Below are 24,107 nucleotides of genomic sequence, written 5' to 3' on the forward strand. Positions count from 1 at the left end.
GTCGCGCTAAACATGCTCGCCCTCCCAGCCGTGGGGGTGTATAATGTTACGGTCAATCCCACTATTCGTTGGTAAAAGAGTAGCCCAAGAGTTGGCGGTGGGTGGTGATGACTAGCTGTCTTCCCTCTAGTCTTACACTGCTAAATTAGGGACGGCTAGCACAGATAGCCCTCGAGTAGCTTTGTGCGAAATTCCAAACAAACAAACCTTACTTATTTATTCCGTGGTATTCTCAATATATGTATTTCCTTCAGAGAAGACGGATAGGACCTGCAAGAATGGGATAGCTGGAAAATCCTACATGGTTTTGAGTTACTTTCAAAAGATACACAATGCAAAATACGCAATCAAAATCTTTATCAAGCAAATACAGTACAAAGTAAATGGCAGGCAAGTGTTTCTAATGTATACACTGAAGAGAGTGTGTGTGTGTGAGAGAAGCTAATACATTTAGTGAGTTCCCTTATTTGCTGAAAAAAAACTAACTAAAAGTTAAAAGAAAAACCCTTTCAGTTAAAATAACATCATACATTTAAAAGTTAAATTTATAAACACAAGTCTGGATAACAATAATACATAAGACGAGACAGTATATATAGCCTTACGTACAAAAATAAATGTAGCCAATTATGGAAGTTAAACAATGATAAATTGCGAACGTCAATTGTAATATAGTCAAACAATGATTTTTATGCGTTCTTAAAACCTTTGATAAATAAAATAAATGCATATATTTCACAGTTACCGTTATTTGAAAATTATAGATTTTTTATTGCGTACGTTACTACTTTCATACACTTTTAAATCAAGTTATTTTAAAATGTTTGCTATTTTATCTGAAATCACAATATTCTAAACATGCCCTAACTGAAAATACCAATAAATCAAGGAGTTTCGTCTGCTTTTGCAATATACAACACGGAATTGAGATAGTTAGGTTTAGCCAATATTAGAAAGTAGCCTAGGAGAGTTGTTACCGTTAGTGTTTAACAAAAAACATTGATTTTAAGCATTATATTTTATAATATGGCAACTTCCATATCTCAGCCTTTTCAACCAGGTGTAGCATCAGTACCCACAACTACAGTCGAACTTAGTGTATCATGTAGGTAAGTTTAAAAAAAGGTATGCTGATAAAATAATTTTTGCATCAAACACCATTATTTATACTTCAAGTTCATTACAACAGACTACCCTGGCGTTGTATAACTTGTGAAATCTCGTAACCATAGATATAAATTACTCATTGTACCCGATAATGAACAAGTTTTTAGTTATACTGACAGAGTACTTCATTTTATTATTTAAAAGTATAATTATTTTTCCTTATCAAATTTCAAATCCTTTCGACTTAGGTTAGGCCTACCAAAGTAAAATAATGAACCAGAACGTTTGATGAAACTCAACTAGAGTGACGGTATTATAACAAAAGTCTACAAGTGACTTATTTTTTGGCTTGTGATGATATTTAGAACATTTATTGCGAAGTTGGTATGAATTAAACACTATACTGAACATTACTGTTAGTTATACAGTGCTACAAGAATATCATAAATTCAAACACCATTTTTTTCGTGAAGAACAAAATACAAAAATTTGATGAGAAATATATGTACGGACGTGTTGATTAAACATTCTGTTAAACATATACGTTTTTGTGCTACAGTTCTTTTTTATTTTTTCCTAGTTGTTGGAGATTTTTGGACATGATTTTGGAACTTATGCTTCCAAGTTATAACTTTATGAAAGTTTTTTTTTGTGTTCTTTCTACTTCATATGGAGCATATAAATTATTCCTGTCTTTCTCAACCTTGTGGAAAGAATATCTTAATATTGAATAGGTGGATTTTGACAAATGTGTATAACTGGTATTAATTACAAAATTTTAGACCAGATCAACTTTGATGGTCATGGGTCAAATGTCAAAGGTAATAAAATTGGGATACTTGACATAGAGTATAGCATTGGTGGAGGCATAATTGTTTCATAAATACAACTTGCATTTGTGGGACTTGTTACCTTTTGGAGGTTTGTTAACTTGTTGCTTGCTGGAGTTTTTCTGTTTGCAAATATTTGGATTTGTTTGCCAGACATTTTTTTGACGTATCACTTGCTGGAGATTTTTTTGGGCTTGTTGCCTGTTAGTGATATTTTGGACTTGTTGCTTGTTAAAGGTTTCTTGGTCTCATTGCTTGCTACAGATATTTTGGACTTGTTACTTGATGAAAGTTTTAGGTGTGATGCCAACTGGAGTTTTTTAGGCTTTTACTTGTGGTAAATATTTGAACTTGTTAGATGTAGTGTTTCTGGTCCTATTTTTGCTGAAGATGTTTTGAACTTTTTACTTGGAGATTTTTTGGACTTGATTTTTTGCTCATGAATTTTAAGACTTGTTACTTGTAGTTTATTTTTTGAGCACTTTTCTTCCTACAGATATACTTTTTACTTGTATATTTTGTTTGACTACTTGCTTGTTTAAAATTTTTTAATCTTTTATCGTGTTGAAGATGTTTCATCTATGAAGTTTAAAATAAATAATAATGGAAAGCACAAATTAAAAACTGATTTTTTTTTACACATGCAAATAACAGCACATGATTGCTTATATCTTACCATGCAATGTGTAAAAAAAAGTTAAGTAAAAGTATATACTTCAAGGATGATATAAAGCAAATGGAGTTTAAGTAGTGGAAAGCTGCTGGCAGTCTTAGGGGGCTCAACTTTTAAGAATTTCTGTATGTGGAGTAACTTTACCCTTGGATTCATGGATGCTACAGGTCCTTGAGTCAGAATTAGTCATGTAGTTCACATCTTCCTTGTCATTATCCACCCAACCTGTAGAGTTTCCATGTTCTGCAGATTCTCCAGTTCTGGAATTTAGATCTATGGCTATTAGAGTTTGGTTTCTCTGGGGGTAAAAGGTAGTGTGTTTATGGTTTGTTTGTTTTTCCCATCAGTTGTTGAGTTTTAAGATATGGGAGATGACATCCAGTTATTGACTTTTCTAGTCTGTATCAATGCCTAGCTGCTTCAAGGTTTACAAGTGTTTCATTCCTAAATCTAAGTTGTTTTTTTTACTAGGATTATGAATGTTGAAGTTTGATGTAATTGCCTCTTCTTATTGCTGTAGTGAAGGTATCACACCACCTTTGGCACTTTTTGTGCACAAGAATCAGGTACTGCAGTTCAGGGTTGTTACCTTCTGATTGGTTTTAGTACCATGTAGGTTCAGCCAATTCTTACAATTTTTTTTATCAATGGTATATTGAAGTTACATTATATGCCCTTTTTAACAACCATTTGTGGCCTTAGCATTATATATCATGTATCATTTTTACTTGAAGGATTATTTTTTGTGGCTAATAACCTACCAACTTTGCTTGCCAGATTGGTTTATACTGATCATCCACAGGATGTTTCATCTTTGTATTCATGTCCTATGATCAACTCTATTTCTTACTTCTAAGGCCAGAGAGGTTTTTCTAATTTGTTCTGCCCAGTGAGGGCCTTGAAGATTTTGTTACTCACACTAATGCCTCTAAAGGCCTCTAAACTAGGTAGACAATGATTTTTTTTTATTCATTGGGACTGTTCAGTTTTCCAGTATTCACCTCTAGTTACATTGACAAGTTGAGTGTGAAACTTCTCCATATTGCTTATTTTATGCTCTCTTTGAAGGCACTGAAACTTCCAAGAGTCATGTCTTATCAAATTAGTCTTATTTCTACATCTTTAGCAGACCACTTCAATTGCCAACTGGAGAATATTACTTGGGCAGGTATTCGGACTTTCCCAGCAGCTTTTACCTCCCATTATTTGCATGATTTGGCAGTATTTTCATCTGATTGTGTTTGACTATCCCTGTAGCTATTTTAACTACTTCTGCTAAATTATATAGAGAGATGAGTATTTTCATTGCTAACTTTCAGGGTTCCTTACTTTGTTTTCCCAGGATCCAACTTTGTTGTGTGTGTTGACCATGCAGGTGTGCTTTTATCAAACCAATTCTTCACAAACAATCACTATTTCAGTATACATTTTACAGGCTGTTTATCAATGAGGTATTTCATAAGACTACCTATGAGCTGACCAGACAGTATTAAGGAACTATGTTGGACTTCTACTGATAGATTATCATGAGTAAAGCACATGGGGATCCTGTCTATCCCTGCCGATCACCAGATGAAATAAATCAGGGCCAGTTTGCTTTTAAAATTTAGTGAACTTGGTTCATCTATTGCACTGTTCCTTGGGCCTACTCAATGCATTTTACCCTCTCAGGGCTCCTTAATGTGGATTTTTGAACATGGTGAGGGGACCTCCCAGGGAAGGTTCTGTTCTTTCAGTTTACCTCCTCTGGGATCTAAACATCCACCCACATGTTTGCCGTGCATGGCAACCCATGAAGGGGATGAGAGGATCCTGGTGATTGAGGGGTTCAACCCTAACACACCGCTTTGGTCTTGAATTCCTGTAGACAGGTGGCCTTTGGGTGGCCCCCCTTGGATCAATTGGTTGGTCCACTTGGGCTAGGGTCAACCAAGTACCAGTGTTAGAAGTTCTCAACAGGTGTGGACATTGTGACTGATGCTGGTGTTTGGTTATAGTGCTCACAAAACCCTGGCGTTGCTGCAGTGTCTTTGCTCAACATTGCAGTGCGTCTCCTCATAGGGCTCCATGGTGGGTGGGGTCAGTGGGAACCAAAATTTCCTTTTTTCCTATGGATCCTTCAAATAAAAATTTAAATAAAATAGTGAAAAAACAGTCAATAGGTAAATGACCATGTTTTGAAGAATTTGATCAGCAATCTTTAATATCTGTACCACCAGCTTACCTCATTTTCTTATCCTACATTTTCTTTCAGAGAAACCTTTAGGGCAAATGTCCCCCTTTTTTATTCAGAAGGGACTGGAGGGACTTGCTGGCTCTCCAAAGTCAGTAAAGAAGCATCAATCTGGAGACATATTGGTGAAAACATCCACATCTCAACACAGTGAACTCCTCTTAAATTCAAAGGCACTTGGGGATATACCTGTTGAGGTTACACCTCATGCTACTTTGAATTTAACATGAGGAGTTATTGTTGAGAGGTATTTGAAGAACATCCCTGAGTAGGAGATTCTTGCTGGTTTCTCCACTCAAGCAATTTCTGCAGTGAGGTGCATCTCCACTTGCAAAGATGGAGTTATACTGCTGACAAATACCTTGTTTTGACATTTACATCACCATGTGCACCTGTCACCATCAACGCAGGTTATCTAAATTCCATGGTCCAGCCATACATTCCAAACCCTCTTAGATGTTTCCAGTGTCAGAGGTTCGGTCACTCAAAGATGTCATGTTGTGGTTTCTTGACATGTGTTCATTGTGGTAGCAAGGACCACGATGCCTATGAGTGTGAAGCAGACCCACATTGTGTCAATTGCAATGGCTTTCACCCATCCTACCTTTGTTCTTCCCCTAAAGGGTTGAAGGAAAATGAGGTGTGGCATTTGAAAACGATTCATAATTATACTTATCCTGAGACTCAAAAATTGCTGTCCACCACTTCATCTTGGACACAACTACAGTGGGAGTGCAGACAGATCTCTCTGTTTTTCCAAGAGAATCATTCTCAAAACAAATGAAAAGCCTTTTGACCTCCATGGTTAAAAAAGTTGATGAATCAACTTCTACATCAATCTCTGTATGCTCTCTGATCACAACCTTTCTCTTTTAAATACTGGTTCTTTTACTTATTTTCATGCATCTAGTCAGTCTTTTATTACTTTTGATCTATCAGTTTGCTCCCCTTCATTATTCTCCCATTTTTCTTGGAGAGTTGACAATAATCCATGAAGCAGTAATCATTTTCCTATAATTTTGAGAGAGACTGGCCGTGGTCGATGCCACCCAACCCACGTTCCCCGATGGAAGCTGGATCAGGCAGATTGGGCCACATTCACTACTCTCGCAGAACTTGATCCTGCCATCATCTGTCAGCCATCAATAGATGACTGTGTGGCAGCAGTAACTGACTGTATTATACAAGCAGCTGCTCAGTGTATTCCTAAAACCTCGACACATTTTCCACTATATCCTCATCCGTGGTGGAATCCTGCCTGCCACATGGCATGGAAGGCTCAAAAATGGGCCTGGAATACTTTCTGTAGGTATCCCACACTTTCACATGACATCACTTTCCAGCAGGCCCATGCTCAAGCTAGATGGGTAAGATGTCAAAGCCAGAAGAAATCTTGAATTAAGTTCACAACTGGCATATCTTCTACCACCAGTACGAAAGTCATATGGGACAACATTCAAAAGGTCAGTGGGCACTACAATTCTGTCCCCCTCTCAATCTTACTCTCTGATGGCCAGGAAGTAGCTGATATCCAGAACATCGAAGATACTCTAGGTGAAAGCTTTTGCTGGGTATCTAGAACTTCTGCTTGTTCCCCCACCTTCTTTGCCATCAAGACTCAGGTGATCACCTCTTTCCTTTTGAGCTCATTGTCTTTATGACTATAATCATCCCTTTACACTGGTGGAACTAAAACTGGTCCTTCATCAGTCTGGTAGTACATTGGTTAGACCAGATGAAGTACACTATGACATGCTGCACTATCTATCTCCTGCTTCTCTTGATATTCTTCTAATTGTTTTTAACTGGATCTGGTAGGAGAATGTCTTTCCTGATGTTTGGCACCAGGCTATTATCTTATCTTTCTCTAAGCCTGGGAAGTATCCCAAAATTCCTTCAAACTACCATCCAATTGCTTTGACAAGCTGTCTCTGTAAGACCTTAGAGAGGGTGGTTAATGCTAGTCTTGTTTGGTTCCTCTAATCAAACAACCTCCTCTCACCCACCCAGTGTGGTTTCCAGTGACAGCACTCCACCATGGACAACCTGATTCGACTTGAAACGTTAATCAGAGAAGCCTTTCTCAGACAACAATACCTTGTATTAATATTCTTTGACATTGAGAAGGCTTATGACACAGCATGGAGGTATGGCATTTTGTGAGACCTCCATATATATGGGTTACATGGCCATTTACCCATTTTTATTAAAAAATGGACAGGAGATTCCAAGTTCGTGTGGGTTCGACACTTTCCCATTCTTTTCTATAGGAACTTGGAGTCCCTCAAGACTGTGTTTTGAGTGTCACACTTTTCAGTATAAAGATTAATGCCATCACTGAACAACTCCCTCTCACTGTCACAAACGGGCTCTATGTCAACGACTTTCACATCTCATGTCAGTCGTCGAACACGAGATATATTGAGCAGCAGCTACAAACTGCTCTCAATCGTGTACTGAAGTGGGCCATGGCAAATGGCTTTAATATCTCTCTTTCTAAAACTGTTTGCATGCACTTTTGCTGCCAACAGGGTATTCACCCTGATCCTGAACTCTTTTTTTTGGTGAAGTTGTGCTGTCTGTAGTTCCTGAGAATAAGTTCTTGGGACTTATCTTTGACCATAAGCTGACCTTTACACCACACATCATGTAGCTATGGGTCAGATGTACAAGAACATTGAACATCCTTTGTGTCCTCTCTTCCACCAGTTGGGGAGCAGATCGATGTTTGATGCTAAAGATATATCATACTCTTATTCGATCAAACCTCAACTATAGATCACTGGTCTATGGCTCTGCCAGACCCTCGGCCTTAAAGATACTGGACCCCATTTGTCAGCACAGACTTTAGCTCTGCATTGGGGCTTTCTGCACCTGCACAGTTCAGAGCTTATACATAAATACTCATGAACCTTCTTTGCTCTTTCACTGTTGTAACTGTCTTTACTGCCTGCTTCAAAACTTCATTCCTTACCAAAGCGTCCCACCTGGGGTTGTGTTTTCCTTCCTCAGTGGGCCATACTTTTTTCAGAACAGACAATCTGCCATTGCTCTTTTTGGCTTTGGTATCCAGGTGTAGTTGGATTAATTGGGTCTGTCCTTGTTTAATATTGCAGTATCCACTGGTCAGCCCATCCCACCATGGCTTATTACAGTTCCCAAATGTGACCTTTCTTTAAGTCATCTGAAAAAAGCAGATACTCCCAATTGGAAGTACCGTCTTTTATTTACTGAACATCTTTCGAACACTGTTTCCATTCCTATTTATATGGATGGTTTCAAATCAGATGACTGTGTGGGTTCTGCCATGGTTTATATGCAAAAACGGCTCGTTTGGGTTGAGAAAATATTTTACATAGAAGAGCGAACAACGTTTCAACCTTCTTTGGTCATCGTCAGGTTCACAAAGAAGGAGGTAACTGACCGGAAGCTGACCGCATGTTTGAAAGGGGTTGTGTAACTGTGTGTCGAAATGTAGAGGGCAGTATTAGATGTTTGAATATATAATTATATATTCAAATTAAATAACTAATTAGGAAATTTGGAAGAAATCAATTAAAGGAAAGTTTGTTTGATTTTTCCATTGGTACAAAGAAGAAAAAAAAATGAAGATCAGGCTATGTTTTGCCTGCTGTAAAATAATGAGGATTAAAACAGTTTTTGTGTGTACACCCTAAAATATTCTAAATACATTTCAAATGCTTGTTTTCAGTAAAGTTAAATTTTATCTGTTACTTTCTCTACCCTATCACTATATAGGATTGATCAATTTGACCAATCTTGTAACCATCAAAAAACAACAACTAACAAATCTAAGTTACACTTTTTTCTTTGTAGTCCTGGGATAACTATCATACAAAAAATGGGAGAGTTTTATTGGAAAAAAACCAAAGTATTGATTCTTGTTTATAACACACTGGGTGTCCTACAGTTCTGCTTTTTTTTTTCTTGTATGTGTATTAATAATTCAGTTCTACTCAAACCTCTAAGCATTTAATTTTAGAGTTAATAATATAGTAACATTGCTCTGATTTCATTAATTTAATTTTAATTTTTTTAATGTAAGAAAATTATTGTGTCTGACTCTCACCAGTTATTTTTAAATTTTAATTTCATGCTATTTTCTGTGAAGAAGATAGCTGTCATAACAGTTATTTTGAAAAGAGATGACTTTGTTAAATGATATACAGTTTTTATTACAGTTTTACTTAGAAGCAGATTTTTAGGTAAGATGTATATATATGCTTATTTTATGTGGTACTTGTTAAATATGTATATATTTAATTTTTTTTCACAAGACATGGCCTGGCCTTTGACCTGTAACCTGTAGCAATATGGATAACTGCAATGGAATGTGATATTTGTTAGTAGTAAAGTTTATTTGTTAATTAAAGAGTTTGTTTTCCATTTTATATTGTGAAATGTGTTTAGAAGTTGATATTGTTACATTTTCTTTACTACAGAAACTTGCAAGACAAAGACATCTTTTCAAAGTCTGACCCAATGTGTGTTCTTTTTGTAAAAGAATCGGAAGGAGAAAAGTACCATGAGGTTTGAGAAATTATAACTAATATTATATTTTTTGATAATATTGAAACTCACTCTGGGAAGTTTATTTCAAAAATAACTTTATTCTAATTTTGTTATAAATCTTATCTTGATAGCACAGTAATAATAATAATAAGTTTTCAAATTATATGTTGATTGATCATTTAGAACTAGCACTTTTACTATTTTGTTATGTTTAGTATGCATGATGTTTAAAAATGGGGCTCAGGATTTCATAACATTACAACACATTTAAACTTTATTTTAAATGACAGGTTTTTATGTTATCATTTTTTTCAATAGTAAACTAGGTTATTTTAATGAAGTAAATAAAGTTTAGCAATCACAATTTTTGGGCTGAAAACAGAATATGCCAAAAATAAACAAGTCATTCAGTCAAGAAACTGCTTTTTCCTCAATAAATGAGGTATGTTGGATGTGTGATTGTGGTCCACTCTCAAATCAAACTTAACTTTTCAGTGCACATAACATGCTTTACAAGAAACTGAAGAACAATAACAAAAAAAAGGCCATGACTTTAAGCCTGCAACATCCCAAAGTGACATACTAGTCACCAGCCTAGAGCATGGTATTATTAATTTAAGAAGTCCAAAATGAAGTTTTCTGATACAGTGCTGCCTGCTATATGCCACAATCCTTGAAGCTCACAATCACATGGAATTGTCTGATTCATGTGACAAATCTCTACCAATAAGAATGTGACATAATCTCTTGACACTTATGACTCCCTGTATTAAATTCTACCAAACTACCACTTCTTGTTCGGCAGTACTTGTGTTGTTACATTTAATTTGTGCTCTGTTCAAGCTGTTTTTTCTGTGTCTTTGTATTAATTTCTTTCAAGAAGTTTACTCTTTATTATACAGTAGTGATATTTGTAACTTGTTGAGTTATTCTGAAGTGAAATTATTTTATATTTCTAACCAATTACAGAACTTATTACATCATTGCAAAAACTTATTTGTTCTTGTAAACACAGTTGTGTTTGTTGTTTGTTTGTTTTTTTCATTGTGAATTCTACATTACCACTTTGGAGGTATTTGTTCTGGTAGCAGTACTTTGCAGGAAGATTTTTGACTTTATTTCAATGGGAGATTGATTGTCCAATAGGCTGACCTTTGTGGGGCCTTACTTTAGGTTTATGGACCACACATTTTGATGTACAATCCATTGACTTTGGAAAAATGTTATATTGTTGTGGTTTTTGAATAATTTTATTTTTAATGTTATTATCTGTAGTTATTTGAGTTCTATAGCAAGTTTTGTTAGATTGATCAATACTAGTAGTTCAGTTCAGGTTAGAAATTAGGCTTAGTTGTATCTTTTCTCTATACCACTGACACCAGTGTTTTGTTATATTAGGATTACCGTATTCATCTTACTGGTGTATCAGTTATTCATTTAACTGTAGTGTTTTTTGATCCATGCATTAGGTCTCATATATAGGTTATTGTTAGCACACACTTATTTCAGTTTATAAATGAATGTTTATTTAATTTTCATTATTATTTATTTTTTATACTTCTTCTGGTTGAGTTGATTTGTGTGAAATCTTTGAACCAGAATCCATGCTAATTTCTTCTCCCAGTGTTGTACATACTTACTTTTAGATTAGGAATTTATTTTAAAACTTATGATATCCTTTGTTCTGCTCTGTTTGATTAGATTTAACACATCTTATTTTTGGTCTACATCTAGTTCTACTTAAGGGTTAATCACTAAGTTCAATATCTTGTTAACATAGGTTTAACAAGTCTGTTAATTTTGATTTGCTTGTGGTTATATTTCTAAGTTAATCGATTGTTAGGTTAAATATTTTGTTTTCTTCATTACAAAACATGTAGTAAATATGTTTATTTCATTACATAATTTGTTGCCATTAATTTTGTTTAATTTATAATATGCCATGTGATTTGCAATGTGTAATGGCATGGATAGTAGTTAGACACAGCTCAAAGGACAGTAAAACAATAAAAATTAATTATAAATAGATGGATACTGTTATGAACTTAAAACTATTTAGGATATACGAATGTAGTTTCGTGTTAGAATTTGAAGTCATTCTAGAAAGAAAAAAGGGTAATTTAGGTTTAGTTTGTTTGTTTTTCTTGGGGGGGGGTCATTTACAAGAATGGTGAAATTGGGTTTACACACAGTTAATTTGAGATTTTTGAGATAAGGAAAAGTATTTTTAATTTTACCACAAAAATGACTTTCTGCTTGGACTATTCAAAACAAATAAGATATTCATAGATGAGTATTTATTTTAGTTTATTCAAAAATACTTAGCTAAAACATTGGATTTTTTTGTATGTGTAGGATTTATAATGTTAATTAAATGACTGCCAAATTTTGTGAAGATATACATACTATATTAAAAGTATTAAATCTATAAAGCCATTAAACATGTACAACATATCATTTGGTTTCTCAGATTGACTGAACCTGTATTGAGAGAGTTAATCTATATATTCATGGCTCATGCAATATATTCCTTTCAACTTTTTCATTTCTTACCACTTTCCACATTTCTTGTTGTCTGTCCAGTACATGGGCTGTTTCTTTGTTTTCAAGACTTATTTATTGAATTAATTTTCCATGATTTTCTTCCCTCACTCACTCTGCTGCTTTGTCCATGAATGTTTTCCTCTCTCCCTGACCTAGTAGGTTTGGATTGTTTCATTTGGCCTTTTATATCTTGTCTCCTTCCTGTCAGCAATTTCTGCTGTCTTTACTCCTATCGTGCACTTTCCCTTTTCCAAGTATATCAGCTCTGTCATTTGTTGGCTGTACTTCATCTGATGAGCACTGGGACTATACAGTTTAAATTCATCTGCCATTGTCTGCTTTGATTAGCTATTTCTTCCACAATGGGGTACTGTCATTCACCTGTTGTCATCCTTAACTCTTTCATGACTCTTTGACTGGGTATGTTACCTTTTGATATCTATATCTTATTTTTCAGGGGCATGTTCCCCCACTTTCTTTATGTATCCCATACGTACATATATATATGCGTTTTTGTAAACCTTAGTAGCCTTAAGGCTCCCACCCAATCTCACATGCTTTCATGTTGTATTCCTGTATTGTTGCCTGCAAATGAGCTTGCAACAACCTTTACCAGTAAAAGAGTGACACACACCCTGCTAGCACAACTGACTCTCTTAATATTTATTGATTAATCACCACTTCAAGAGTAGACAAGGAAAGATGCAGCTGGGTGTAAAGGATGGGAAGTGTAAGAATAGGAACTTATATTTTATGCTTTTATCCAAAGTTTGGAGAATACAAAGTATTCATACGATAAAAAAAATGAAAATATCAAAATATTTTCTGAGATAATTCAATTTCATTTTTTATGATCCTCTTTACACACATTTTATGTCAGCTTTCATTTTTCTTAAAGTTTTTCTGAAACAGTTGAATTTTGTTTTTTCTCATGTTTTTATCTTCTCATCCCCATTAGAGATTTTCTGAACAAATTCCATTTCATTAATTTTTTTTTAATCTTGCAATATAATTAAACTTCTTCTAAATCAACTTTCTTTTCTGTCAAATATTTCCTGAAACAGTTAATTTTAATGATCCATTCTCGTAGTTTTGAAGATTTTTCTGCTTCTTCTGCAGCCTTTTCTGCTTCCTTCTGCAAGGGTTCAATTTTTCTTCCAGTATTCTCTTCTTTTCCTTCAGTTCCATGATTTTTTGTCTACATGGTCTTTTTTTTAGGTTGTTTTTTGCACTCTTGTTGGATGTTTAGTTATTGTTCATACTTTAATCTAGCAAATTTATAAATCAGAACCTATTCCGATAAAAACAACGCAACAAATAATACATTTCCATCAGGATGACTGTCATAATTATGGAAGTGTCTATATTGGCTGGTAAATTACAAAAAGTGCTTTAATTACCTTTGTACGTATTACATTTTTTGTTCAGTGAAGCATTTATTTCACTTCTTCTCACACTCTTCTTGATTCTGTTATTTTAAGTGGATTATGAAACAAAACATGTCACACAAAACTGACTTCAATGGGAGACTTGTCCAGAAACTTTTTTCAGCAGATGAGCAATGCACTTCCTTGCTTCCATTTGAAATTCTAAAATATCTTTCTTTTCTCCATTTTGTGGAAAACATTAGACATTTCACAGGTCTGTCTGCTGAAAAGCCAACATCCATTTTATAAAAACTAAGTTCATTCAATCTTTTACTAACTTTCAGGGTCCATAAAGTGGCTTGACAACTTCAGGTTCAAGAATTCTGTTCATCATATCCTTTATCATATTTTTTCAGTTGACGTAAATGGTGTCATTGATCATTTGTTTGGTATTTTTACAAATAGCCAGATACATGGTTTGCTACAAAGAAGAAAGAAATGCATCTTTGCGACAAGGAAAAAATTCATGCACACTTCTTTGACTAAAACAAATGTTTTGCATTTGAGATGAAACTCTTGTCACTTTCAACTGTTTTTCAGACAAATGATAAAATGACTCTAAACCCAAGGCTCTAGTTGCTACAGGAACATTTTCTACTCACAATTGGGTGTGAAACTTCTGTGGTAGCACAGATGTGCCTGTTATGGACATAAAATCACCATGGCAAGTAGGTGTATCCTTAAAATGTCATTAAAGGCCTGTGATGTGCTTTTTAGATCCCAACTGGTGGTACTAAATACAGCTCAGAAGGTATTGTGTATATTATATAGAGTAAATGATCCAGTGGCCAAAATTATTTTATCTGTAGCTTCATACAAGGTACTAGATGTAAAATCATGGCAGAACTTGTAGTTGGTATATGGTCTCTCCAACAATATTTGGAGCTCATTTTTCAAGTTAAAAGGTTTTATTACTGCATTAAAGAGGGAGAGAATCTTCTTCTGTATCATGACTCTTGAAAGGTGAATCCATGTAACTGATAGCCACCTTGTTTGGGAGACTGTCCAGGAGTTTCATGTGCAAACCAATCTGCGTTAATTGCAATTTCTTGTTTAAAGCCTCAAAGACTAGGAAAGAACAGTCATTTCTACTTTTTTTTTTTCAACAAGAAGTTAAAAAATGTACAGGGAATAATCATTTTATATACCCACAGGCATAACATCAATCATTTGCACTATTATAAAACATTAGTTGGCAAAGTTTAGAATTATCCTCTAAACATTTTTAATAGTAGGTAGAGGTGATGTTTTTCAGAGTCTGCAGTATTTCTGCCCACTGTTTGTTGTGCAGGATGCAATGCTTTTTTACTTGAGAATTAGACAGTTGATTCTTGAAGGGGAAGAGAGAGAACTCCATAAATATATTTCATTAATTAAAATGCATGTATATAAACTAATCCAAGAATGACATATATTCTATTTTTATTGTAACAAAGCACTTAATAGATATAAAACATGAACTGATCCATACTTTTAAAAATAAATACAAACTGCAGTATTAAACTTGGGATGTAGTACACTAAAATATTATTAGAACTGAGACTTGGAATATATATGGTAGTCTAAACTTGGGTCTTGATACACTACAAGATTATTGGACCTGAGACATGAATATAAACTGTAGTCTAAATCTGGGTCTTGGTACACTACAAGATTACTAGACCTGTTATATAGTTTATAAGATAATTAACAGAAATACGTTAAAATCATTAGAAAGAGGTTAGGCTTTTATTTATTTGTTTTAAAAGTTGTGTTCTCATTTCCTATAACATAACTGTTAAACATTTACATAAATATCACCAAAATAACACAACTTAAAATCATACACACACAACCCAAGGAAGAAGAAAGATAATAAAAATATTGTTCTTTTAATATTACCAAATAAAACTTCAAAATCAAACATTCAGTTATCATATTGAATTTTATGGAAGTTTCTTGTCTTATTTGTTTTTATCGAAACATACAAGGAACAAAAAGCACCAGATGACACAGTAAAATAAGAAATTACCCCTGATTTTTATCAAGTGCACACTGTTATAAGTACAATACTTACAAGTAATATTAATAATGGTAGAGGAAACAGAATACATTTTGCAAATAGCCCCTAACCAATATTGACTTCAACCAAACCCTTGACTTTATTCTCAGTGTATAGATAATAATGCATAGTGTAAGTCATCAAAAGCTACCAAGGCAAAGGATAAAAATATCTCAGTATATATATATATATATAAATGACCAAGAAATTAACAGATAACATATTGTAAATATACAGTTATCACTAAAACAAGGAGACTCTCTTGTCATGATATTAAACCTTTCAAGTACAAAGAGAGATAAACAGCATTTATAATTTTGTTTATGATACTCGTATTCACTGCAAATCTTTAATAAAACAGAAAAAGCTGATGTACTAGTCACTTTAATATTCTTTACTTAGGATTTATTCACACTGTATCTTGGTAAAATTCTTTAATCTCCACTCAAGTGTGAGGACTTATGATGATGAATCTTGCTTCAAACACTGGCTTTTTTTCTTTGTTTTATTAATCACACTAACTATATTTAAGTTGTACCTTTTGATACCTCTCATTCTAACATGAAAATCATCATGTGAAATGTTTAATACACACAGTTTTTTCTTTGCCTAATTAGTCTTCAGCTCATTTATGAAAATACAAAATGCCAAAATTATCTATTCAGTTTGTACCATGTGTGTTACTGGTAGTCAGTCATTTGTACTGTATTAGAAGTTGTTGGAAAGAATCCCCACATGGAACTTTTTGCACAATTCATTGGAGGTTTGTTTTCCACTCTCCATACTACTATTGACTACAGACTCTTCCATATTCTCAGTGTCAGTCTTTTATACACATTTAACAGTGCGCATAGTTTGATTTTATTGCAGTCTGGTGACAGTTAACCAGCACAAACATACATCTCATGACATGCTGGACTGAATTTAAATTTTTCTGGCTCTTTCTTTTCATATACTCTTATTTCTTTATCTCTCTGTCTCTTTTTTTTTTTTTACACAAAACAAATATGCAGTAAAGTGGTTAAAGAAAGTATCTTAATCTTGTCCCAAGTTTCTCCAAAACTGAATAAACCTCTACCTTTACAGATATATTACATCATTCTTCTATGCAGCTGTTTTATTTAATTTTATACGAATACAATGTAGATGAAATTTACTGAAGAAATCTGAGATTTCTATATTATATGCTGCTGTAACAGGAATTAGTTATTTGTAATGGGCATTCCCACAGAAGAAATTACAATAAGATATTCTGCAGTAACTAATACTACATCATACAATACATACTACAGAGATTAGATATAGTAGTAATGTATGTAACAGCACAAGTGTAAGTTAAATGATTTATGACAGCAGACAGTTATAATTTTATTCATAACTTTTTTTGTGAACTTTTCAGGATCTCTCCCAGAAAATTATTGGTTTTTCAGTACTTAACTTTCATTATGTCAAATTCTGGCACTTTTTAGGATCTGTTTGAATCCTGTAATGTGTACTTCAAGCAGGTTTGTGCCATATCAAGCCATGATGGTTCTGTACTATACATTGTTTAGAGAAGTATGTATTTGTGGGCAAAATTTGCCACTGAGTTGGATCCTGCATGACATGAAAGGGCCCTGTAAAAGTAAGATAAAAAAGAAAGCAAACTTATCAAGTCAATGACAGTAAGAGGTGCAAAGGACAGCTACTGGAGGTAGTCTATAGTCCAACGAGGAAGAAATAGCCAAATTATGTAGATATAGTGTGATAAAGGTGTGAAGGATTGTCCACATCTCTGCCTTAACGGTATTCTCCTAAGACGACAGAAGTGATTAGCCAAAAAGTGTGCAAGGTGGCAAATGTGATGGCAGGATATTTGGACACATTGATATGGAACCCCATCTAATGAAGAATATGATTAACAGATCAGCTGATGAACCCAACCAGTGAAGGTAATGGGAGAAAGATCATGACTGGAAGAAAGAATCTAATAAATGAAGAAATGGGAAGAAAAGGGATAAGTACACACCAAATAACAAAGAACCATATGGTTAATTATCCAACCATTATTATTATCCAGTAGGATAATTGAGGAAATCAAAATCCACCTGAGAATAAACATGAAAAGTAGAAGGGAGAAATGTGGGTTATCTAACCTTTTTATCTCTCACATTTTAGGATTAATAGCTCTTGATCCTTATTAAGACAAGAAAACAATGACCGCAAGGATGCCAGTTAAAGGAAAACCTAGTGTGATAACTAATGTGCAGGTGGTCCACCCATGATAAATGAAGAACTTGCTACCTTGCTGGATACAACTAAGGACAATGCCTCTGACCATAACCAACAACCCTACAGACACCAACTCTTCATTAGAATCTAACCATGAACCACTGCCAACAATTGACAAAGAGGGTTTCACCACATTGAAGAAGAAAAGACAGTACTCAGTGCTAGTGAGTAAAAATACGTCCAAGAACTCTTACATAGCTTTTGAAGGTAAAGCCACATACAAACCAATATTAATCAGTGATGTCGAGAAACCCACTTGTTGAGAAATTTATATGCAAAAACGGCTCGTTTGGGTTGAGAAAATATTTTACATAGAAGGTCGAAACGTTGTTCGCTCTTCTATGTAAAATATTTTCTCAACCCAAACGAGCCGTTTTTGCATATAAACCAACATTAACCTTCAACCTGCCATTATCATTAAAGGTGTTGACTTTGACATCAATGACAACAAAATCACTTTTAAACTCAAAATACCAAGTTATAAATCCATAAAAAAAGAACCTAGTTAAAACAAAATAACAAGCCTTTGATTAAAGCAGCAGTGGAACAACCCATTAAACCTTTAAAAGATGGCTGCTCACTGTTTTTCAACAAATACATACTGAATCAGCAAAGACATTAGCCAAACAAATACTGCAATGTTTCAAAAAACCAAAAGTTTGAGCACAACCAAACATAATGCACTGCTTCTCTTGGATGTGCTAAGTGCACTGGATAATAAGAAGTAGTATAGTGCCCAAATGGTAGAGAATGGGTATAATGTGCTAATTGCCAAGGTACCCATGCTGCTAGTTATAGTGTGTGCTCTAGGCTGCAACTTATAAAGGATTGGGTGCTATACAGAAATGCAAATACTAGCACCCTGCATACAATACCAACCCCTAACTTGACAACAGTGCCTGTCACTCAAATATACCATCTGACTCAAATGCCACACCATAAACACTGACCCACTCCAAACTGCATCAGCACCACTTGACACCCCTCACTATATACCATCACAAATAACATCAACATACTTACATTGCAAATGGACAAACAGAAAACCAAACTTAACATTCCCAACAAAAACAACACAAACACCATAGAATACACAATAAACTCACTATCTGTTTCATTGAACTCTGTAAACTTCCATCAGTCATCACGTGGCAGTAACTAATACATCAGTAAAACAATACTTTGACACTATATAACAAACCACATTACATCTCACTTGTAATTCAACACCAAATACAACAAATGCAACATTCAGAGATGCTAACTATATTATACAATAATTGTCATAGAGATCTTCAAACCAAGAAATTTGAAATTATAATATGAAAAGTGATGTCAAAGCTGACATCATAATAATATCATTAATACTAGCTGAAGAAACCCAAAGTATAAATATCCCTAGATTCAAATTCTACTCCTTCTGATAAACATAAACTAACAAAGGCATTGCTATGTTTTTCAAAAACAACATTACCAACATTATATCAATAGAAGAAAACTTCAAATCTGAAACAACTGAAATCCTTTGCTGTAATACAAACCTAAACAATTCAATAGCAACACCTACAGTAGCAGTATATTTTTCATCCTCTAAAAAATATAGATACAAACAATGTAACAATGTATGACCAGAACACCACAACCCACAACACATAGACTTTCATAGTTATTGTACTGCACACAAAGAGGAAGGGAACCACACAATCTTCTTTAGAATAATAACATGCATGTACTTAATGACACAAAAATTACTGTCTACCACTTCATCTTGGACATATGCTGCTGCACTTTGTTCCACTACTACAGCAGGAGTGCAGATGGATACCTCTGTGCCTCCAAAAGAATCATTCTCAAACCATATGAAAAGTCTTTTGACCTCCATGGTTAAAAAAGTTGATGATTCAATGTTAACACCCATCTCTGTCCCTAACGTTCATTCCAGCAAATCCCAAGATCCACTTCCTTTGGTTTTAGGCACAGGCATCTTTTTCTCCTGCCCCAAGATGCAAAACGATCATTTGTTCATGCCCTCAGTTGTTTAAATCCTCTTCCAATGAAAGAGACCTACACAGTCAACCCAGGATAGGACCCATGGAGGTTGACAAAACCTTCCTTGAAGAGAGAAAATAAAGAAAAAAGACATGGTCAAAAACAGAAGGGCTCTCCATCCAATTTGCCTACACATAAAAATGGTCACTTTAATACAATGGAATTGTCAAGATTTAATTCTAATCTGGATGACATCAAAGCACTGATTGCTTCCTACCATCCTGTATGTTTTTTCTTATAAGAAACATTTCTGAAACCTGCTGATCCAGTCACCTTTCAGCAATTTTCCTTGTACAGAAATGACAGGTTATACAATGGTCAAGTACATGGAGGGGTGGCACTGTTGGTTGATCAGCATGTGCCCACCCTGTCTTTGCTACTCGATACACCCTTGGAGGCCGTAGCCATCACTGTTTCCCTGGGTTGTGCCATTACTGTTTGTTTTCTCTACCTGTCTCCTGAAGAAACTTATGATCAATCAGGCCTTGATGCTCTTGCTGAACAGTTGCCATCCCCCTTTTTTAATCCTGGAGGACTTTAATGGACATAATCCCCTTTGGAGAGGTACTGATATTGATGGGGGGAGGTTGCTCTGTAGAGCATATTCTCTCAGATCACAACCTTTCTCCTTTCAATACTAGTTCTTATACTTATTTTTCATGCACCTAGACAGCCCTTTATTGCTATTGATCTCTCTATTTGCTCCCCTTTACTATTCTCCCACTTTTCATGGAGGATTAACAATAACCCATGAGGCATTGATCATTTTCCTTCAATTTTGAGAGAGACTAGCTGTGGTTGATGCCACATGACCTGCATGCCCTGGTGGAAGCTGGACCAAGCCAACTGGCCCTCTTTCACTGCTCTTACAGAACTTGATCCTGCCATTGTCTGTAAGCTGTCAACAGATGACTGTGTGGCAGCAGTGACTGACTGTATTATACAGGCAGCTGCTCTATGTATTCCTGAAACCTGGACATGTTTTCCACACTTTCCTCATCCGTGGTGGAATCCTGCCTGCCACATGGCATGGAATGCTAAAAAATGGGCCTGGAATACTTTTCATAGGTATCCCACACTCTTGAACGATATCGTTTTCCAGCAGGCTCACACACATGCTTGGTGGGTAAGACATCAAAGCTAGAAGGAATCTTGAATTAAATTCACAACCAGCATCTCTTCTACCACCAGTTCCAAAGTTATATAGGACAAGAGTCGAAAGACAAGGATCAGAAAGAGGAAATTGTCTTAACTAGACTACTCATTGGTCACAGTTTTTTAACTCATCGTTTTCTTTTATTTGGGACTGATGCACCAATGTGTTGTCTGTGTGACACTCAGGTCACAATAAACCACATTTTACTGTCTTGCCGTCGTTACGACTCTCATCAACAGCACCATTTTAAGCATGTTTTGTCCCAAGGTTTATCCATAACATTGGACAGTCTCATTGGTAATGGTGACACTGTCCACCTTAGAAATGTTTTTAATTCTTTAAAAGCCATTAACCTTTTTAGTGCTATTTAAGTTTTAAATTTATAAATTAGATTTTTTAAAAATATAATTCCTTTTTAAGAATTACAGTACAACTAGTTTGATATGAAATTAGAAACCAGAACTGGAAAGGCTAACTTCAGGTGTCTGATGCTGATGTTTGAACTTACCCTTTAGTCATCCTGGTGAGTTATAATAATTAAAATTATGCTATAAAAAGTATTTTAAAACTTGTATCACTTTACTTTCTGAAAATGGCAGTGACATCAAATAACTCGAAAGCAGGACTGGAAAGACCAACATCAGGTGACTAACACTGATGTTTGAACTTGCCCGTTAGTCATCCTGGCAAGTTATGATAATTACAGTTATGCTACAGAAAGTCCTTTACAACTTGTATTACTGTAGTTTTTCTGTTACTGCTGTAAACTGGATATGAAATTGGATTTAATGCTATTTATGTTTTTAATTCAAAAATTAAACTTTGTTTTGGTTTACCTTGATTCCTTTTTTATGAATTTTAATAGTTTTACTTTAATTTTACTTTTTACCAGATGTTTGGTGCAGATAGCCTAGTTGCTTTGTGCCATAAAATGCCAAACCAACCAACCAACCAACCAACCAACCAATCCAGCCAATAATACATACACAGTAACATACTGTCAGACCAAATCAAGATGTTCAACAGAAAAGTAGCCCTAGGGGGTTTAGAAATTAACATAAATACACAGCCTCCAGACATAATATGGTAAAGAGCATAATTCTTAAAAAACCTTAAACCTACTTCTTATGAACCTCACTAAAATAATAAACCTATCACTGTTAGCAGGCACAGTGAAGAAGGAAGTAACCACAGCAATACCATATGAATGACTGGCTCCATCTTGTTAATTAACAGCTTACTTTACAATTTATTTGACTTCATAATTTTGGTAATAATGTTTTTAACCAATAATGAACTTACCATGTAGTTTCACTGCTCACACTTTGTGACAGTTATATGTGTATAGCTCATGTTTAATTATTTATTACTGTGTCTAAGATGTATATTTTTTTATTACTGTAACATATATAGCTTGTATTACTGTGTGTAGCATATATGGTTTTTATTACTGCATTGCAAAATATAGTTTTATTACCATGTGTAATATATGATTTAAATACAAGCAGAAGCTTTCATTTTAGTTCATTATTCTAATTGCTAAAATATTTTATTAAATGTGTAATATATATATCACACATATGATACATTCTACAGATATAGTACTTAGATATTTGAAAGTGGTAATAAGTTTTAGGTAGCTGGTTGCATGCCATTAAAACTTAAACTGTTTATAGTTTGGAAGAACAGAAATGATCAAAGATACTTTGAATCCTGACTTTGTTAAAAAGTTTGTTATTGATTATCGATTTGAGGAAGTTCAGAAGCTCAGATTTGAAATGTAAGTACAGTTTTAGACCTAACCTTTAAGATTTATTTTATTTTCTCAGGATCTATATTCTGAGTTAGCTCCTCTAACCATTCAAAGCCTGAAATTTGTTTAGGGCATTCCTTAGTTTCTGCTCACTATTAATGACTAATATTGCATGAATTGGGTTAAAGTAATTTTTGAAGATGTAGTAAATTGCAAAAGGTGTGTAATTAGTCATTTTTTATACATAAAATCTGTTTTCATTATTATTTTGTATATAACTCATTGACTGCAGCTGCTGTAAATGTGCACATGGATTTTTGCAAGCTATACAGTGTATATGACACATTCACATTCAATTTTTGGAGGCACTCTCTACCCTACAGGGTAGTGTGTGTTCTAAATATTGTAACAAGAGATCATTTAAGGCTGTTCCTTAAATCCTGCTTCCAAGTTAAGCCCATTTTTTATTTTCCAGGAAGCTATTATCTGCCCTTCTTCTCTTTAAACTATTATTAATTGCTAGCCTTCAATACATCTGATGGGAATCAGTTAAAACATATTTCCAGGAATACGGCACATGTAAAAAGCGTTACATTAAACATTTCTGTGATTCTTGCCTATTTAGATATTGCTAGTCATAAGTTTTATGTTATTTTGTGTATTAATTTTCTAAAGTTTCTATGTGACATTTTTTAAGCTATGACATCGATTCTGCCAGTCCCAGATTACAGACACATGTGAGTTGGTACTTTTTACTTATTCCTTAATCTAAGGTTTGTTGTAATACAACATATGTAATTTGGTTGGTTAGTAAAAATAGAGGAAAATGTTTTTATACTGAAATTATACATTTTTATGTCTACGTGATATTTTTTCCTTGATATTTACATTTTCCATCATTCACCTTTGCATTCTGTTTCCTTTCTACATCACATAGGACTTCCATCATTCACCAAATGCCATTCTTTCTAGGTATTCTCTAATCACTGAATTTCATTCGCTATAATTATTGTACACCTTCTTTTTTCCACTTTCTCTCATAAGTTTAACATTATACTTTTTTTTTCAGTGTTTGTTTTAGAACTGGATAAAGGGGTAAGGGATTTGTTAAAACATTTAAAAGTTTAGTTTTACGTTAAGTCAGTTAAAAAATTCTATTAAAATTAGCTGATGTCTTTAAGCCAGACCTCTATTAAAATATTTGATTTTTTAGATACTTATAAATGTAACTGTATTTAAAGGAAACATCAGTCTGTAGCATGTTATTCAAAGATTAAGTATAATAGAAAGTTTCAATAAATGTTTTTAGTTATAAACTTATAAACTAGTTGCAATTTAATTACATGTATTTCAAAATTCAAATTTTTTTACACATCAGCATAATCGTTGGTTTCTTTTTCATATTTTGTGGTAGAAATTGTAAAAAAAACTGTTTAGCAGTCACTAAAAAGTGACTGATTGCTTTTAAATATATTATTTTCATCAGATTT

The 24,107-nt window shown here is 34.3% G+C and overlaps 1 protein-coding gene across 1 annotated transcript in view; it reads left to right on the forward strand.

Moving 5' to 3' along the window:
* The first annotated feature begins 910 nt into the window (after positions 1–910).
* Positions 911–24,107, forward strand: part of LOC143243781 (copine-8-like) — a 59,895-nt gene continuing 36,698 nt past the window's right edge. The window contains exons 1-4 of the mRNA XM_076487436.1: positions 911–1,109; positions 9,307–9,394; positions 22,541–22,644; positions 23,315–23,354. Coding sequence (XP_076343551.1) covers positions 1,027–1,109; positions 9,307–9,394; positions 22,541–22,644; positions 23,315–23,354 — 315 coding nt within the window. The 5' untranslated portion in view covers positions 911–1,026. The remainder of the gene's footprint in view (positions 1,110–9,306; positions 9,395–22,540; positions 22,645–23,314; positions 23,355–24,107) is intronic.

Source organism: Tachypleus tridentatus, chromosome 1 (assembly GCF_004210375.1).
Source record: "Tachypleus tridentatus isolate NWPU-2018 chromosome 1, ASM421037v1, whole genome shotgun sequence".
NCBI lineage: Eukaryota > Metazoa > Arthropoda > Merostomata > Xiphosura > Limulidae > Tachypleus > Tachypleus tridentatus.